This window comes from Anomaloglossus baeobatrachus, chromosome 5 (genome assembly GCF_048569485.1).
Source record: "Anomaloglossus baeobatrachus isolate aAnoBae1 chromosome 5, aAnoBae1.hap1, whole genome shotgun sequence".
NCBI classification, from domain to species: domain Eukaryota; kingdom Metazoa; phylum Chordata; class Amphibia; order Anura; family Aromobatidae; genus Anomaloglossus; species Anomaloglossus baeobatrachus.
In genome coordinates, this window is record NC_134357.1 from 441,783,541 (window position 1) to 441,802,120 (window position 18,580).

Below are 18,580 nucleotides of genomic sequence, written 5' to 3' on the forward strand. Positions count from 1 at the left end.
ACTTGACATGCTGCAGTTTTTTTCTGCATCAAAACTGCACGGAAAATAAAAGCACCGTGTGCACAACAAATTTAAAATCCCATAGACTTTCCTGGCTTCAGGGAAGACATGCAGATTTTTATAAACAAAAAAAAAGCTGCGTAAAAAAACCCGCAGCGTGTGCACAGGGCCTTAGAGTGGAGAACGCCTGAAGTGGTTAAAAGATGCTCAAAACGCTAAATATTTGAACAGCAATTTTACATAGAAATTAATGTTCATTCTTGTGAGTGTTTAGCGCTTTTTCAGGTGGGTTTCGTAGCGGGACTGCCTGAAAAAAAGTCACGTGCACATACCCTTTTAGTCCTGGGGTCCTTATAGTGCTGTTTGCATCCACCATTTAATTGATCCATCCTCCACTGGACTCCAAATCTTTGTTTCTAGAACATAATAAAACAATTACATAATGCAATGTGAACAGAGCCCAAATCATTAAACCTCCCAGGTGACCCTGCCCTGGCTCTACATGATGCTGTGAGATTGGGGAGTGGGTGCAGGTATGTGTGACTCCTGGACCTGGAATGTGGCTACTGTCAGTTTGGCTTCCTGCCTCTGTGTATAGAGAAACCAGGAACAGGAAACCAGCACTGACAACGTGGAGAAAAGTTACTCTGTAATGCAAAAAAAAAAAGTCCCTCCCACTAGAAAAAGTTCCAGCTCAAAACACAGCAGGAGTCAGTCTGTGGATGTCAGGGAGTGCACAGACTGGAGGGAGTCATTGCTTACAACCTTACAGAGTCAATTTAAAGGGTCAGAAGTGCTGGGGAGAGTCAGTGGGCAGAGATTTAGAAGGTTCTTGGATCCTAATGACTCAATGCATATAGTTGTAGGAAGCCAGTGTGCAGCTTTATGTGCCATGCCAATAGGTGCCAGTCTGGGTTAGTCCAAATCTCCATCTGCTTTTATTGAATGGCATCTGTTGGGGGCAAACAAGCCCACCGGAGCGACCTCATACGATTGATACAAGATGATCCACCACAGACGAAGAATGCTCACCATGTGGACAGGATGAAGAGAAACAGCGGAGACCCCTACTGGTCCAGGTCAGTGAGCCCACAGAGCTTACACTCTAATTCGCTCCTGGTTTATGCCATGTAAATTGGGCGCTGAGTCTGCTGTCCATGTAAGTAGATACATATGTGGCTGTTGTGATTCTTTAGCAAACCCAATGTAAAAAATAGCGCTGTAAAGCCGTCCTGGGGAATATATTGTTTTGAGTCCCCCCACCCCCCCATTCTACAGTGAGGTGATGGCTGAGAGTTGTAGTTCTGCATACAGCTGTTACATATAAATGTCTTTCGGATGTTAATTCACCATAGTGTCGCTCCAGTTTTCTAATTTTGCAAATATTGAAATGTAAGAAGTCTGTTGCACCCACATGTATCAAGATTTAAGGTATATGCTTCAATTTTAAGAAATAAGTTATTTCTGCCAAGTGTCCAAAGTCATTCTGGTAGGGAATGTGGATTGTGAGCCCCAATGGGGACAGTGATGATGTATGTAAAGCGCTGTATAAATCAATGGCACTATATAAGCTAGTAAAATTAGAGGCAGAAGGCTTTTCATTTTTGGCTTTGAAATATTCGAGTTTCTATTTCTGTTTTTAAATGATGTCCGCATCTGCTCCATTGTGATGATGTGGACAAGATCACTTTTTACCTTTTTTGCCAGCAAGTCGTAAGACTGAAAAGAAAGAAAAATAACATTTTGCCCATCTTTCCTGTGAAATTGTGACCACTATATATATATATATATATATATTTTTTTTTTTAACAGGCATAAAAAAATTAACACACGTGTCCTTGTATACAGCTAGCTGGCCTGCCGATGGCGATCTCTCTAGACTTTCCCATTCATGTATTTTCAATGGGGAGGGCAGAGAAAGCTGGCATCAGACCGCCCTGGCACCAGCTTATCTGCCCTGAGATTCCAGCTGTCTGGTCCTTCTCTGCTGAAGGGCTCCCATACACCTCTGAGGGTCATGGGTTCAGCTGACTGTCTGGGGTTACGGGGGAACACTATTCTCCTTAAGGAGACTTTGCAAGCCAGTCTGTCTGGCTGCCAGTAAGGGGACTTATAGCTCAGACCCCCCATACTTTGCACTGACGAGGGGCAAGCACCCCGAAACACCGTGTCTGCAAATTGGGATTCTGATCTGGCATATATCCTGAGTCATATTGCAAAGGATTGTTAAAAATACACTTGTGACTTTTAGGCTACTTTCACACATCCGGTTTGAGCAGTGCGGCTCAATCCAGCTGTGAAACCTATGCAACGGATGCGGCGAAAACACCGCATCCTTTGCATAAGTTGTTACATGCGGCCCGTCCGTTTTTTTCCGGTTGCGGCACGCAACTGAGCATGCGCAGTGGAAGAAACCGCATGCGGCGGCCGGATGCGGTTTTCTCCGCATTGTGCCGCATCCGGCGTCCATAGGCATCCATTGAAAAATGCACCGCAGCGGCCGGATGTGGCGCAATGCGTTTTTTTTCTGGAGCAAAAAACGTTGCAGGTAGCGTTCCATCCGGCCGCGGCATCGGCTAAATCTGCCGCATGCGGCAAAAACCGGACCGAACGCAAGCCCATGCGGCACAATACGTAAATGTAAGTCTATGCAAAAAACCCCGCAACCGGCGGCAAAAAAAACTGTTGCGGTTTTTCTGCAGAGCGCCGTATTGTGCCGCAGAGCAAAAACCGGATGTGTGAAAGTAGCCTTAGGAACGCTACTTCCAATAGGTGGCGCTGTTCTAGAGTTTGTCTCCTTTACTGGAGAGACAATTTGTCTGGGGTTACACATCACAGCAATTCTCAGACACGTTAAGAGACCATAAATATTGGTGCAACTTCAATGTTCGAGCTTGTGTTTAAAAAAAAAAAAAAAAAAAAATTGCTTTTCTGTTCTTTGTTTTCAGGCTGCAGAATAAGTGAACAGAGCGTTTGTAGCTTTTATCCATCTTTTACTGAGCTTCCCTCAGCTGATATAACTCCTCTTTGGCTATGTGTGCACGTTGCGTAATTGCATGCAGTTACGCTGCGATCTGCACCGCAGCGTAACTGCATGCGTCCTGCGTCCCCTGCACATTCTATGGAGATTGTGCAGGAGCCGTGCGCATGTGGCGTATTAGAGCGCAGCGCTTCGGCTGCTGCCAGAAGCGCGCGTTCTAAGGAGTGACATGTCACTTCTTCCATGCGCTCTGCATGAAGTCCCTGCTCTGTCGCTGGGAGGGGCTACATGAAGAGCGCATGAAATCGGCTTTTGTTTTTGCAGCGATTTGAAGCGCACGTGTGCTCTTTAAATCGCTGCAGAAATTTCTACAGGGCCAAATGCAACGTGCGCACATAGCCTTATGTTGTTTGAGGTCATATATCAGCTGAGATTGACTCTGTAAAAAAAACATATATAAGGCCACGTGCACATGGTGAGTATTTGGTGAATTATTTGGTGAGTTTTTTACCTCAGTATTTTGAAACCAAAACCAGGAGAGAAACAATCAGAGGAGAAGTATAATAGAAACACGGCACCACTTCGGGATGTTTGTTTTAGCTACAAATAGTGAGGTAAAAAACTCACCAAATACTAAACGTGTCCACGTGGCCTTAGGCTACGCCATCATACCTGATAGCTTTGAGGCCACATGCACACATTGAGTATTTGGTGAGTTTTTTTTTTACCTCAACATTTGTAAGCCAAAACCAGGAATGGGTAATAAATACAGAAGTGGTGATGTGTGTCTGTTATATTTTTCCTCTGATTGCCACTTTTGCTTTTGGCTACAAATACTGAGGTAAAAAACGCACCGAATACTCAGCGGATCCACGTGGCCTTAGGGTACACCATCATCCCTGATAACTTTCAGGCCGCATACATGCATTGAGTATTTGGTGAGTTTTTTTTACCTCAGTACTTGTAGCCAAAACCAGGAGTGGGTAATAATACAGAAGTGGTGACTTGTTTCTATTACACTTTTCCTCTGATTGTTCCACTCCTGGTTTTGGCTACAAATACTGAGGTAAAAAACTCACCAAATACTCAACGTGTGCACATGGCCCTACGGTTAGGCCATCATACCGAATAATGCTTGTACTTGGCCTCAAAGTTGAGTATTTGAGCTTTTTACCTCCGGTATTTGTAGCCAAAACCAGGAGTGGGTAATAAATACAGAAGTGGTGCCCGTGTTTCCATTATACTTTTCCTTTGTTCCATTCCTTTTTTTGGTTACAAATACTGAGGTAAAAAACTCCCAAAATACTCAACATAAACTTAAAAGCTCCATCAGAATGAGCTCACTGATGGCTTCTTAAGGGGAATTTATACAGCAAGATAATCGTAAATGAGTTTTGTTAAAAAATGTATGTCTCCTTTATCAGGTATCTTGCAGTGTAAACAGTCTGCTGATACCTGATAAAATGATCATTGTTCTTGGTGGTCTGTGTGTTCAGTGCACATCGTCTGCTTTGATCTGACAAACAGGCATTCAAATGACTGCCGACTAGTAAAAGTTTATCGATTGGCGGTCATATTATGCCACAGGTCAATTTGTGTAAGGGTACCTTCACACTTAGCGATGCAGCAGCGATCCGACCAGTGATCTGACCTGGTCAGGATCGCTGCTGCATCGCTACATGGTCGCTGGTGAGCTGTCAAACAGGCAGATCTCACCAGCGACCAGTGAACAGCCCCCAGCCAGCAGCGACGTGCAAGCGACGCTGCGCTTGCACGGAGCCGCCGTCTGGAAGCTGCGGAGACTGGTAACTAAGGTAAACATCGGGTATGGTTACCCGATGTTTACATTAGTTACCAGCGCACACCGCTTAGCTGTGTGTGCAGGGAGCCACGCACACTGAGCGCTGGCTCCTTGCTCTCCTAGCTGCTGTACACATCGGGTTAATTAACCCGATGTGTACAGCAGCTACATGTGCAGAGAGCCGGAGCCGGCAGCACAGGCAGCGTGAGAGCTGCAGAGGCTGGTAACTAAGGTAAATATCGGGTAACCACCTTGGTTACCCGATGTTTATCTTGGTTACAAGCTTACCTCAGCTGTCAGACGCCGGCTCCTGCTCGCTTCATTTGTCGCTCTCTCGCTGTCACACACAGCGATCTGTGTGTCACAGCGGGAGAGCGCCTTTGAAGAAAACGAACCAGGGCTGTGTGTAACGAGCAGCGATCTCGCAGCAGGGGCCAGATCGCTGCTCATTGTCACACACAGCGAGATCGCTAATGAGGTCACTGCTGCGTCACAAAAAGCGTGACTCAGCAGCGATCTCGGCAGTGAGCTCGCTGTGTGTGAAGCACCCCTAAATCGATCTGTAGCCAGCAATGAGCAGGAAAGCTAGCAGCCTTAAAAGCCAAACTATGTGAAATATTAATATGAAGCTTAGTTACAAACATTTTAGTCCAAAATGCATGGATTTAAAGAGGTGGTTCACTACTTAATTTTCCAAGCCACTTTGATATAATATTGAGAAAGAAGGATTCTCTCAACTACCTTGTGTTGGCAATAGTGCCTGTGAGCGGCGCTATTGTGGACTGCTCTTCCCCAACGCATGACCCCCGGGCTCCGTGACCTCTGATGTCCGGTGATGTTAGGTCAACTTCCAGTTGACCTGACATCACTGAAGCGGGACCCAGTCTTTGTGAGTGACTGGGCTGTGGGTGGCATTTCATTGCTCGTCACAGCCCAACATCGCTCCTGCTTTTGGCACTCTGCAGTGAAGGAGAGAGCAGGGATACGCTGGTCTGTGATGAGTGGTGAAACTCCGCTCACAGCCCAGTCACGGAGACTGGGGCCGGCCTCAACGATTTCAGGTCAACTGGACATTAGAGGTCACGGATCCCGGGGGTCACACAATGGGGATGAGCGGACCGCAATAGCGCCACTCACAGGCAGTATTGGCAACACAAGATATTTGAGAGAAGCCTTGTTTTTCAATGCTAACTAGTGAACCACCCTTTTAAATATTAGAAAAAGATAAAAAAAAAAAAAATGTCACCGGATTCATACTAGCTAAAAGGCAGGCAGCACAAATCAGATAGTGGATGTATGATTGCAGCCAGGTAAACTTTTTCCAGAAACACTCTGGCATTTCAGAGAAAATGAACTTTAAGGATTTTGCAAGAGAGTATAATGCAAGACGAGACTATTCTGGGTCCATTCCTGGTCGGCTCTTCCCAGCGCTGCTATATGTGAATGACAGGTCTCATGTGTACATAGGGCGAGACCTGTAAATCACCTGCAGCAGTGCTGAAAAGAGCCGACCAGATCTTTAAAGTATATTTTCTCTGAATTGCTGGGCGTTTCAGGGAATAATTTACCTGTCAGAAATCGTCCGTCCACTATGTGATTCATGCTGCCCGAGGTGTGGACAGCATGAATCAGCTGATAGGTTCCCTTTTAATGTTATGTTTTTCACATTCTCCAAGTTCTGAGACACTTGGAAAGTGAATAAAACAATAAAAAAGTACATATGTATAATAAATAACGGAGCAAAGTTTGACAAATGTAGCAGAGCTGAGATTGGCAGATGTAATAGGGCCAAATGCCGCAGTCACTACATGGGTCAATGAGTGCACCAGTTTGCCGGTAATACCTCAGTGCCAACTTCACCAGGTTCATAGATGTCGAGATGTCTTTTGATGGAACTCATTGTAATTCCACAGTGTATTTCTGTTTTTGCATGGGACTGCAAAGATGATGCAGAATAGTTTTTCAATAGTACTGCAGCCTCAGCGAGTGAAATGACAAATCCAGCTCTGCAATCCAGTATCTGCTATATAAACATTGTGCGCTGATTATATAAGATAAGACACTGACATTTTGCTGACTTGTTTTATTGACTACAAAATGCTTTCATTGAGCAGCTGGATAGACTTGTCTGTGGTGATGATTCTCCGTGGAAAGAACATGGTTACGCTGGACTGGAAGACAACTGGACTAAAACATGGCGTTACCAGAACCTTTATCAAAGTCCGTCCAGAATCCCCTGGCATAGGGAATTACATAGGCTACGTTCACACATCAGTTTTTTTTCCATCAGTCACAATCCGGAAATAACCTGATAAAATGGATCCGGCGCCGGATCCGTTTTATCTTCATTAATTTGTATTAGTGCCAGATTGTGCCTGATGGCGTTGCGCTGCATCCGGCTTTTGACGGATGCGGCGGCCGGATGGAACGTCTCATTGAACGTTTTTTGTCTGAAAAAAAAAACGTATCGTGCTGGATCCGGCGCGATATGACGTGATTTAGGCTACTTTCACACATCCGGTTTGAGCCCTGCGGCTCAATCCGGCTGTGAAAACTATGCAACGGATGCGGCGAAAACACCGCATCCTTTGCATAAGTTTTTACATGCGGCCCGTCCGTTTTTTTCCGGCTGCGGCATGCTACTGAGCATGCGCAGTGGAAAAAAACCGCATGCGGCGACCGGATGCGGTTTTTTCCGCATCGCGCCGCATCCGGCCTCCATAGGTATGCATTAAAAAATGCGCCGCAGCGGCCGGATGCGGCGCGATGCGGTGTTTTTTGCCGGAGCAAAAAACGTTGCAGGGGACGTTCGATCCGGCCGCCGCATCGGCTAAATCTGCCGCATGCGGCCAACACCGGACCGAACGCAAGCCCCTGCGGCACAATACGGCACTAATGTAAGTCTATGCAAAAAAAAACCGCCACCGGCGTTACAAAAGCCGGTGGCGGTTTTTCTGCAGAACGCCGTATTGTGCCGCAGAGCAAAAATCCGGATGTGTGAAAGCACCCTTACAATGGAAGCCTATGGATGCTGGATCCGGCGCGATGCGGCAAAAAAACTGGATGCGGCCACCGGATCCGTTTTTTTAAACTGAGCATGCTCCAATTTATTGAAAAAAACTGGATCCAGCAAAAAAAACGGACAAAACGGATGCAAAAAAAAGGATGCGCCGGATCTGTTTTTTGACGGATCAGGTATACCGGATCCATAAAAAAAGGATCAGGTGCATCAGCTTTTGTGTATTCTGCGCCGGATCCGTTGCATCAGGCACATGCCGGATTGTGCCTGATGCCAAAAAATTGATGTGTGAACGTAGCCTTACGTAGGGTCAAAAAAGATCTAGGTCCATCTAGTTCAACCTTCCTCCACCAATTCTACATTTTGTCCCTAAAGGCTACATGCAACAACATCGCTAACGAGATGTCGCTGGGGTCACGGAATTCGTGACGCACATCCGGCCTAGTTAGCGACATTGTTGCGTGTGACACGTATGAGAGACCACTAACGATCCCAAATACTCACCAAATCGTTGATTTTTGACACGTTGTTCATTTTCAAAATATCGTTGCTCGTTCTGGACGCAGGTTCTTCGTTGTTCCTGAAGCAGCACACAACGCTACGTGTGACACCCCAGGAACGACGAAACACAGCGTTCCTGCGTCCTCCGGCAATGAGGTGGGAGTGACATGAATGCGGCTGCTCTCCGCCCCTCCGCTTGTATTGGTGGTCCGCTGTGTGACGTCGCTGTGACGCCGCACGAACCGCCCCCTTAGAAAAGAGGTTGCTCGCCGGCCACAGCGACGTCGTTATGAAGGTAAGTTCGTGTGACGCGCACAACCGCTATTGTTCGCCACGGGCAGCGGTTTGCCCGTGACGCACAAACGACGGGGGCGGGTGCTATCGCTAGCAACATCGCTAGCAATGCCACTGCGTGTAAAGCAGCCTTTTGGCACTTATAACCGACAATGTTGTGTGTACTGAGGAAATCATCCAGCCCTTTTTTAAAAACTGTTAGTGTCTGCCATTACTACCTCTTGTGGTAGGGCATTCCACAGTCTGACTGCTCTAACTGTAAAGAACCCTTTCCTATTTAGCTCGCGGAATTGCTTTTCTTCCATTTGCAGTGTATGCCCCCTGGTCCTTAGTATTGTCTATGGAAGAAATAAGTCATGTGCCAGTCCTTTATATGGACCACACATGTATTTATACATATAAATGAGATCTCCTCTGAGACGTCTTTTTTCTAATCTAAACAAATCCAACTTTTCCAACCTGTCATCATATGGGAGGCCTTCCATTCCTTGTAGTAGTCCAGTTGTTCACCTTTGAAATGATTCTAACTTCTGTATGTCCTTTTTAAAATGTGGAGCCCAAAACTGGATCCCATATTCCAGATGTGGCCTTACAAGTGAGTTATAGAGAGGTAACAATACGGTGGGATCACGGGAATTTACTTAGTAGTCATCTATCCACAACTTATACCATAAATGCCCTGCTCTCGTGGGCCCAGAATCCCACCCATTCCCCCCCCCACTTCCCGACCCTGCTCCCAAAACCATTTTTTTTTTTTAGCCAATATTGCCTCTTTGGGTGGGTTTACGACCACTGATTCGTAAATAGCATTTTTACCCCAGCAGACAGCTCTTGATGTGCACTGAACGGTCTGTGATAGATCATTGAGTGTGCGTAGGCTGCCGTTATTCTTGGCAGCACAGGTCCTATTCACACCGGATGCGCTGCAGAGAATGATTATCCTATTGTGCAGCACAAAAGATCATTTTACCCAGCGAACAAGTATTTTGCTCCTTTGTTGTGTGATTAGCAGCCTATTATATTGCAAGGTTATCATGAGATGAGGGTTTCAAGGAATTTATCTTGTGATACTCTTGCAGTGTAAATGGACCTGTCGCGGGCGGAGGAGGGGACGCCGCGCTCTCCCACTGCTCTGGTCCGGCTGCCGCTGCTGCCGCTGTTGCTCGGTGGCTTGAGCGATGGGCCGGATCCCGGGGACTCGAGTGGCGCTCCTCGCCCGTGAGTGAAAAGGGGATTTGGTTTTGGGGATTTATTGTCCGTGACGCCACCCACGGTTGGGGTGATTGTGTGGACACCACCGCTGCTCTGTATGGGGATCCCGGGAGTGGTGGTATGGAGCAGCTAGATGTTGGCCCTCCCCTCCGTGGGTAGGGGGTTGGTGGTCCCGGGGCCCGATGATGAGGAGTTAGGATGGTTGACAGGCGGGTTATGGGGCCTGTTGGGGTGCAGGGACACCGGAGCAGCGCTGTGCCGCACGGCACGGAGGTACTCACTCAGCCCAAGGATGATGACACAGTTCACGGTAAACAAACGGCTGGTTGGACGGGTCCCTCGGACGGCTGCGGTGTTGATGTTCCCTGCAAGTTAGCGGTCACTGTCTCTTCCCTGCACCTAAATACGGTTGTTGGTAGCGATGGATTCCCACCGGTAACCCGCTCCCCAGCTTGGATATGAGCCGGAGGAGCCCCTCTTTTGCCTGCAGGCGCTGGCCCTGAGAAACTGGTGCCTTGGCGGTGGCGGTGTCTCTCCAATATGGTTGGACGGTTGCCTTCAATCGGGACTTTGGCTGTTGGGAGACCCGGAGGTCCCCTTCACTGACGGATTTGGCAAATTGTACGGCGACTCCAAGCCTTGCCGGGATCCGAAAGGCCCCTGCCAATGGTGCTGGCTTCTCTTTGTGTACCGGTCCGGTACCGCCGGGCCACCACCCGTCCACGGTCCTTACGGTAGACTCCAATAGGCCACTCCTGCAGACGGTCACCGCCGTCTGCCAACCTTGCTGTCTCAGTCCGGGGCACACACCCGGACCGACTTCAGGCTCTGCTGCTGTCACTTTCTCCTCCACTCCAACTCCTTTCACCTGCTCCTCTACCACTTCCCTCTCAAACTAAACTCTCCACTCCCTGGTTTTCCCGCCTCCAGGACTGTGAACTCCTCGGTGGGTGGAGCCAACCGCCTGGCCCACCCCCTGGTGTGGACATCAGCCCCTGGAGGAGGGCAACAAGGATTTGTGTTCTGACCTTGGTGTGCCTGCAGGGAATGTGGGGTGTGTGGTGGTGTCATGACCTGTGACCCCTGGCTTGCCCAGGGCGTCACAGACCCTTTAGGGCAGGGGTCCCCAACCTGTAGCTCAGGAGTCACATATGGCTCACAGGCCGATGATCTGTGGCTCATGACTGTCTGCATAAGTACCTGGTCTAACAAACAGATATGAAGAGCAGGTCTCCAGATGGTGACTTTTGTGAGTAGGTCCACATAGAAGACCAGATCCGGATAGCGGTAGGCTGGGATCTCCTGGATCCTGGAATACTACCTCAGTATGACTTCTGTGGAGACGCTATTGCTGTCATTACAACAGTATTTGGGGCTCTGGGTGTCACTACTGTGAGAGGTGCGAGCTGGATGTGACTCGCGACCCTCTCTCAGAACTCAATGTGGCTCTCCAAGTCATAACGGTTGTAATCTGCTGCTTTAGGGCAATCTGTCAGTAGGATCAACCCTCCTAAGCTGTCTACATGGGCATGTTGGTAATAGAGCATTGAATAAAATGATACCTTGATATCTGGGATCCAATGTCTTATTTCATATTATTATTATTATTATTTTAATATTTCAGAAAGTATACATCTGATCTCACAACTAAAGGCTCAGTATGTTTAGAATCTGCATGATGGCATCAGTATAGCACTGGCTTTAGTTTTATATAGGAAAATCCTGGTGGTTGGTGCTCTTTAAATGGCAACTTACAAAGAGCATGATACGGCACCCGCTTCCATATCCAGACCTCTCACTTCGCTGGCTCCCTGTTTGCTCCTGTGGCACCCAGGGCCTTGCTTAAGGCCCTGACACACACACACACACACACACACACACACACACACACACACACACACACACACACACACACACATCTTTGGCAGATCTGTGGTTGCAGTGAAATCATGGACATATTGTTTCATTTGTACACAGCAACAAACCTGGCACTGGTTGTCCACAATTTCACTGCAACCACAGATCTGCCGCAGATTTATCTGTGTGTGTGTGTGTGACAGGGCCTTTAGTGGAGCACCCAGACCGCTTCTCTCAAGTGGCCTCCCCACATCTCCTGCCGCTCCGTTTCACACTTCCTGATCTACGCAGACTACCACCTCTTCAGTAAAGCATCCACTCCAGCCTCTAGTCCACCACTACCAAGTCTTTTTGGATAGAGAAGGCTGGCTTCACATCAGTGGTATTCTGCCGCAATGCCGAATCCGGCACAAATGCCGTACAGTTCAATACAGTTAAATGTGTGTCCTGTGGTGTCCAGCTGTAGAAGGTCACAGCGTTTAGCTACACAAGCTGCTCCCTGACTTTCCCTGCTTGGGGTTAATACCTTTCTCTTTATTTCCTCACCTTTCAGCTGTTAATGATCAGCACTTCTCTTGTATTGAAATACTCTTGTTTCCCCTTGCTCTTTGCTGGTGATAAGTTTAAAAACCCTTTACAGGTCTTGAATGCAAGCAGTCAGCTTGTATTCACCTGGATAAACTTTGATGTTGTTGCAGTTCCTTTCCCTGAGTCATCTGGAGATAAGTTATTGGTATACTATTCACTTTGTCTTCTTTAGTACTTAGTGGGGTTGACTAAGCGCTCATCCGATCCGTTCCTTACCTAGGGTCCAGCTCCGGGTTAGCGAAGATCAGGTATCCTGCTTGGCGCATACGTGCGGAACCTATCTAGGCTGGTGAGAGCAGCCAGGGGCCAGAGGTAGGTTTGGTCGGGGTTCACCATCTCCCCCCTTCTCTAGACACAGGATTTCCCTTCCTTTTTTGCCGTTCGCTTGGTACTTTCCCGTACCTAGCGTGAAATCACTACTACAACATACAAAATTTTGGTCTGTTTCCTAAGCAACAAGCTGAAAACAAAAGAAACAAGTTAAGAAAAATTGAAAACTTGACAGTAAATTCTATGAAAATTATTTATCATTATAGCGCCATTTATTCCATGGCGCTTTACAAGTGAAAAGGGTATACATAACAACTAGTACAACAATCATTAACCGTACAAAACAGACTGGCTCAGGAGGCGAGAGGACCCTGCCCGCGAGGGCTCAGTCTACAGGGGACGGGAATAACCCTTTAAAAGTTCAGCTGAGCTGCTAGTAATAAGCTTGCTGACTGTTTCCAGCAGAAGTGACTGCAGCTTTTCACAGTTTCTCTTACCTGTATATTGTATTACATACTTTCTTCCTCTTGCGGTTAAAACGACATTAGTACCTGTTTACTCTGGATGCCCTCCAGGCTGCATGGCATTACATATTAGTTGCTGCTTCCTTATGGCATCCATTGTTAGATTAGAAGGAAGGGGGTGAGGAGCGCAATGTATTCTGGGTAATGATCCCAGTAAAATCTGAGAGAGACAATCTGAATATTTCTTAGAGGGGCGTGGCAGCTATAAGTCCCCTTACTTGGCAGCCAGATTGGCTTGCAAAGTCTCCTTAAGGAGAATAGTGTTCCCCCGTGGTCCCCACATAGCTTTCTCATGAGCCAGATCAGACACCCCATACTTTGCACTGACGAGGGGCAAGCACCCCGAAACACCATACTTTGCACTGACGAGGGGCAAGCACCCCGAAACACCGTGTCTGCAAATTGGGATTCTGATCTGGCAGATATATCCTAGGTCATATGCAAAGGATTGTTAAAAATCCACTTGTGACTTTTAGGATCGCTACTTCCAATAGGTGGCGCTGCGCTAGAGTTTGTCTCCTTTACTGGAGAGACAATTTGAATGTAGCTGCAGGACATTCCTCCCCCAAAAAAAACCCAAATCAACAGGGTCTTTTTATTATTTTTTTGCTCTGAAAGGGCTTATTTTCAGGGGATGTCTTATATTTTCCATAAACAACAATCCATGTTTATTCTTGAGCAGAAAATCATCTTTTATTCATATATAATCATGTTATCACATTCTGGAACATCAACATTTTGTGTTAATCCTATTACTGGTTCAGATGCACATTTTCTTACCTGATCTGCTATTCTCATAGTACAGAACCAGTCCTATAGTGGAGGATACATACCATATTTACAAAGGTTTAAATTACCTAGAAGAATAGAAAGAATATACTGGCGCTCTCAATACGTGGGTAAACAAACTTTGTGTAAACGGAGGTTCATTGGGAAAATAAAGGTAGGAGCTACGAGTAGAGTACCGGGTTATTGTTATGAATGTAATAACAGAATGAATGAATACTGGGTCTGCCACGCTTCCAAAACCTAAGGGACTAGAAGGGGTGGGGAGCGGTAGGGGTATGAACTTGCCTGGTATCTTAGTGATGCACCCTGGGTGTTTGTCGTTCTGCTAATATGTGTATACACAGATGCCTAATGAGGAAAATAAAAATGAAAATGAGATAAACTAAGAAAAACAAAAAAAAAGAATTGTTTTTGAAGACAGACAATCGTGGCAGTTTGAAATTAACTGACCATTAGTGACAGAGAGGGTTAAAAAAATGCTTGCCTTTTTAAAATGGTATTTGAGACAGGGAAGTCTTAAATGGCAGTGTCTTAGGAGTATAGGAAATACTCTTTAAGACACGTGCATATATTTGCAGAACAAAAAACACCCAGAGTGCAACACTAAGAGATACCAGGCAAGTTCACACCCCTACCCCTTCTAGCCCCTTAGTTTTGGAAGCATGGTAGACCCCATATTCTGTTTAAATTACCTGCTTAAATGTATTATTCTCTATGTATTGCTAAGTTTACCCCCAAAAGAAAGCAGACACACCCTAAAAGAATCGCACTTATCAGACCCCAAACAATTAGCCTTTGCAAGTGAATGGGCTCTCACATACAAATCTGCATTGCTGTCAGGTCACCATGTGACTGGGAGCAGCGATTGGCTCCCCTTGTGACTGGGAGCAGTATCACTCACGCGGAGTGATACTGTTACCCAATCTGTTTGTGACAGCTGCAGGGACCTGACAGTGACACAGATCTCTGTGTGAGAGCCCATCCACCATTGGCACTTGCCAACTATAATTGTTTGATGGAGGATAGGCGTCTGCTTTCTTTGATGAAGAATCCTATTCTATTCTTTAACTTTATCTGCTTGGATTATGGAACCATAACTAAGGCTTATTTTTGCAATAGGGCTTATATTTTATGCATGCTCAAAGCCCCAAAAATGCTACTAGGGCTTATTTTTCAGGGTAGGTCTTATTTTCAGGGAAATAGGGTAGTAATGGCTTACAGCGCAGGGTCAGTATCTGGAGGATCTGGTTTACTGTAACATGTTACTGGGAACCTGAGGAACTGCCAATATGGCTGCTGGTACACGTTCCACAAGGAACATCATATAGTATGTCCACAAAAGTGAGTACATCCCTCATAATTTTGTAAATATTTATTATTATATCTTTTCATGGGACACCACTGAAGGTATGACACTGATACAATGTAAACTAGTCAGTGTACAGCACATATAACTGTAAATGTTCTGTGCTGTCTAAATTAATCCTACTAATATCTAAACCGCTGGCAACAAACGGGAGTACATCCCTACTTGAAAATGGCCAGATTGGGCACAATTAGCTATTTTCCCCGGTATCATATGTCTCAATTAGTGTCACAAGTATTAGGCATGAATGGGGAGCAAGTGTATTACATTTGGTGTTATCGCTCACACTCTCATACTGATGTAGAAACTTGGCACTCAAGATAAATGTGAATAGTGGTCTTTGACTGAAATGGCTGGTCCTACAAGTTCTTCTCAATAATAGACCTTCATCAGTGTGCGTGTACGTTGCTATACCTTCTGAAGACCCCCTGCATGCACACTGATGAAGGTCTTTGACCAAAACGTCTGTGCTTGTGTTGGTCCTACCAGTTCTTCGCAACAAAAAAAACACTATTCACATTTATCTTGAATGCCAACTTGAGACAGTTTTGAACCTCACTTGAGCACCACCTCAGAAGTGCCCTGTGTATCAACTCATTCTCTCATACTGGTAACTGGAATGGAAGTTCAGCATGACACCTCATGGCAAATAATTCTGAGGATCTTAAAAACAGAATTGTTGCTCTACATAAAGATGGCCTAGGCTATGAGAAGATTGCCAATACCCTGAAACCGAGCTGCAGCACAGTGGCCAAGACCATACAGCGGTTTAACAAGACAGATGCCACTCAAAACAGGCCTTGCCATGGTCAACCAAAGAAGTTGAGTGCACATGCTCCGCGTCCTATCCAGAGGTTGTTTTTTCAACATAGAATTATGTGTGTTGCCAGCATAGCTTCAGAGGTTACAGGGGTGGGGGGAGGTCAGCCTGTAAGTGCTCAGACCATACAGTGCACATTGCATCCTTTTGGTCTGCATGGCTGTTGTCCCACAAGGAAGCATCTTGTAAAGATGATACATTAGAAAGTCCACAAACAGTTTGAAGACAAGCAGACTAAGGACATGGATTTCTGGAACCAGTTCCTGAGATCTGATGAGACCAAGATAAACTTATTTGGTGCAGATGGTGTCAAGCATGTGTGATGGCAACCAGGTGAGGAGTACAAAGTCAAGTGTGTCTTGCCTACAGTCAGACATGGTGGTGGGTGTGTCATGGTTTGGACCTGCATGAGTTCTTCCGGCTGCAGGGAAGTACAGTTTATTGAAGGAACCATGAATGCCATAATGTACTTGGACATACAGAAGCAAAACATAATCCCTTTTGTTCAGAAACTGGACTGCAGAGCAGTATTGCAACATAACGACCCTCAACACACCTCCAAGATGACCAATGCCTTGCTAAATAAACTTAAGATAACAGTACTGGACTAGCCAAGCATGTCTCCAGCCCTATTGAGCATCTGTGGGGCATTGGAAGCTGGAGGAGCGCAAGGTCTCTAACATCTACCAGCTCCATGATGTCATCATGGAGAGGAGTCCATGATGTCATCATGGAGAGGAGTCCAGTGGCGCCTGTGAAGCTCTAGTGTAGCCCCATCTGCAAGAGAGTTAAGACAGTGCTTGAAACTAATGGTGGACACAAAATATTGAAACTCACACAATTTGCCTGTTTTCTCTTGGGGGTGTACTCTCACTTTTGTTGCCAGCGGTTTTGACTTTAATGGCTGTGTTCAGTTATTTAGAGGGCACATCAAATTTACACTATTATACAAGCTGTACACTGACTACTTTACTTTGTATCACAGTGCCATATCTTAGAGGGAATCTGTCACCAGGTTTTCGCTCTCCCATCTGAGAGCAGCGTAATGTAGAGACAGAGACCCTGATTCCAGGGATGTCAATTACTGAGCTGTTTGCTGTCATTTTGTTAAAATTAATGTTTTCTCTGCTGCAGATCTAGCACTTATACGGAGCTCATGAATATGCTGGACTACCTGGCAGCTGAACAAGTAGTCCTCGAATGATGATCTATTGCTGATTAAACAATGATGTTAGCAAAACTACACTAAGCAGCCCAGTAAGCGACACATCTCTGGAATCGGGGTCTCTGCCCCTACGTTATGCTGCTCTCAGATTAGGTGACAAAAACCTGGTGACAGATTCCCTTTTAAGTGTTCTCCCATGAAAAGATTAAACAAAACATTTACAAAAAATGTGAGGGGTGTACTCACTTTTTTGTGACATGCGGTATCAATAGCTTTCCAGGTAGCATCTGTTTCTATGAAAAGGCTGCAGAGATTTGATGGAAAGGGGACCACTACATATTTCTGCACATTAGGCCGTTTTTAGAGGATGTGCTGCCACAATTTCCCTTTACTGTTGGTCAGAATCAATAAAATCACTAGTGTATTTGAAAGCAATGGATCTCCCCTCAGTCCCTTTTAGAGGGAATCTGTCACCAGGTTTTGGTCACCTAATTCTAGAGACCAAGACCCTGATTCCAGCAATGTATTATTTACTGGACTGCTTGCTGTAGTTTTGATAAAATCACTGTTTTATCAGTAGGAGATTACTATAGGTCTATTAAACCTATTGCCATATAGTCCTCTATATTCATGAGCTCTTTATAACCCCACCACTGGTAGAAGATTTCTGCCTATGCACAGGGTACATAGTCAAAACTGCAAATCCGTGGGTGGCACGAGGTTATACAGAGCTCAACATTTAGAAAAGTGGTAGATCTGCAGCAGATTAAACGGATTTTATCAAGAGTGCAGGAAGCAGTCCAGTAAGTGATTAATCACGAATCAGGGTCTCTGCCGCTACATCTTGTTGTTCTCCGATGGGGTAGCAAAACTCTGGTAACAGATTCCTTTTAAGAAAAACATGATCCATTAGATCTTAGGACATATCTTAACTCCTAACTCTTTTGAAACAATTTTTTTGTCACAGATTGGAAACCCGTATCTGGACCGCGACTCTTCTGATGGGAACATGTCTCCTGTACTGTGCCCGGGCCAGCATGCCAATCTGCGCAGTGTCAATGAGTGGATACTTCGGCTGGGACAAGCGGCAGTCTGGAGTTGCTCTGGGCAGCTTCTTTTGGGGGTACTGCCTAACTCAAGTAGCAGGGGGGCATCTGAGTGACAAGTGAGTAGACGGAGCATCGCACTGACAATGGCAAAGGGCACCTTAATTTTAAGTTCTTAAAGTGAACCTCCACTTTTAACCCTTACTGGGTCCTGGTATCTGCTGTAAATTGAGCTTGTGACTAAAATGACTCTAAGAGACACCTTAATCTATGAGGGTCCCAAATCAAGGATCCCCACCAATGGTATTTTTTGACATGTACTGTATATCAAATTATAGCTTTAAAGTG

At 46.0% G+C, this 18,580-nt stretch overlaps 1 protein-coding gene across 1 annotated transcript in view; it reads left to right on the plus strand.

The window, feature by feature from the left end:
- Positions 1–693: 693 nt before the first annotated feature.
- Positions 694–18,580, plus strand: part of SLC17A9 (solute carrier family 17 member 9) — a 42,155-nt gene continuing 24,268 nt past the window's right edge. Inside the window, exons 1-2 of the mRNA XM_075347787.1 lie at positions 694–1,079; positions 18,154–18,351. Of these exons, the coding sequence (XP_075203902.1) occupies positions 946–1,079; positions 18,154–18,351 (332 nt within the window). The 5' untranslated portion in view covers positions 694–945. The remainder of the gene's footprint in view (positions 1,080–18,153; positions 18,352–18,580) is intronic.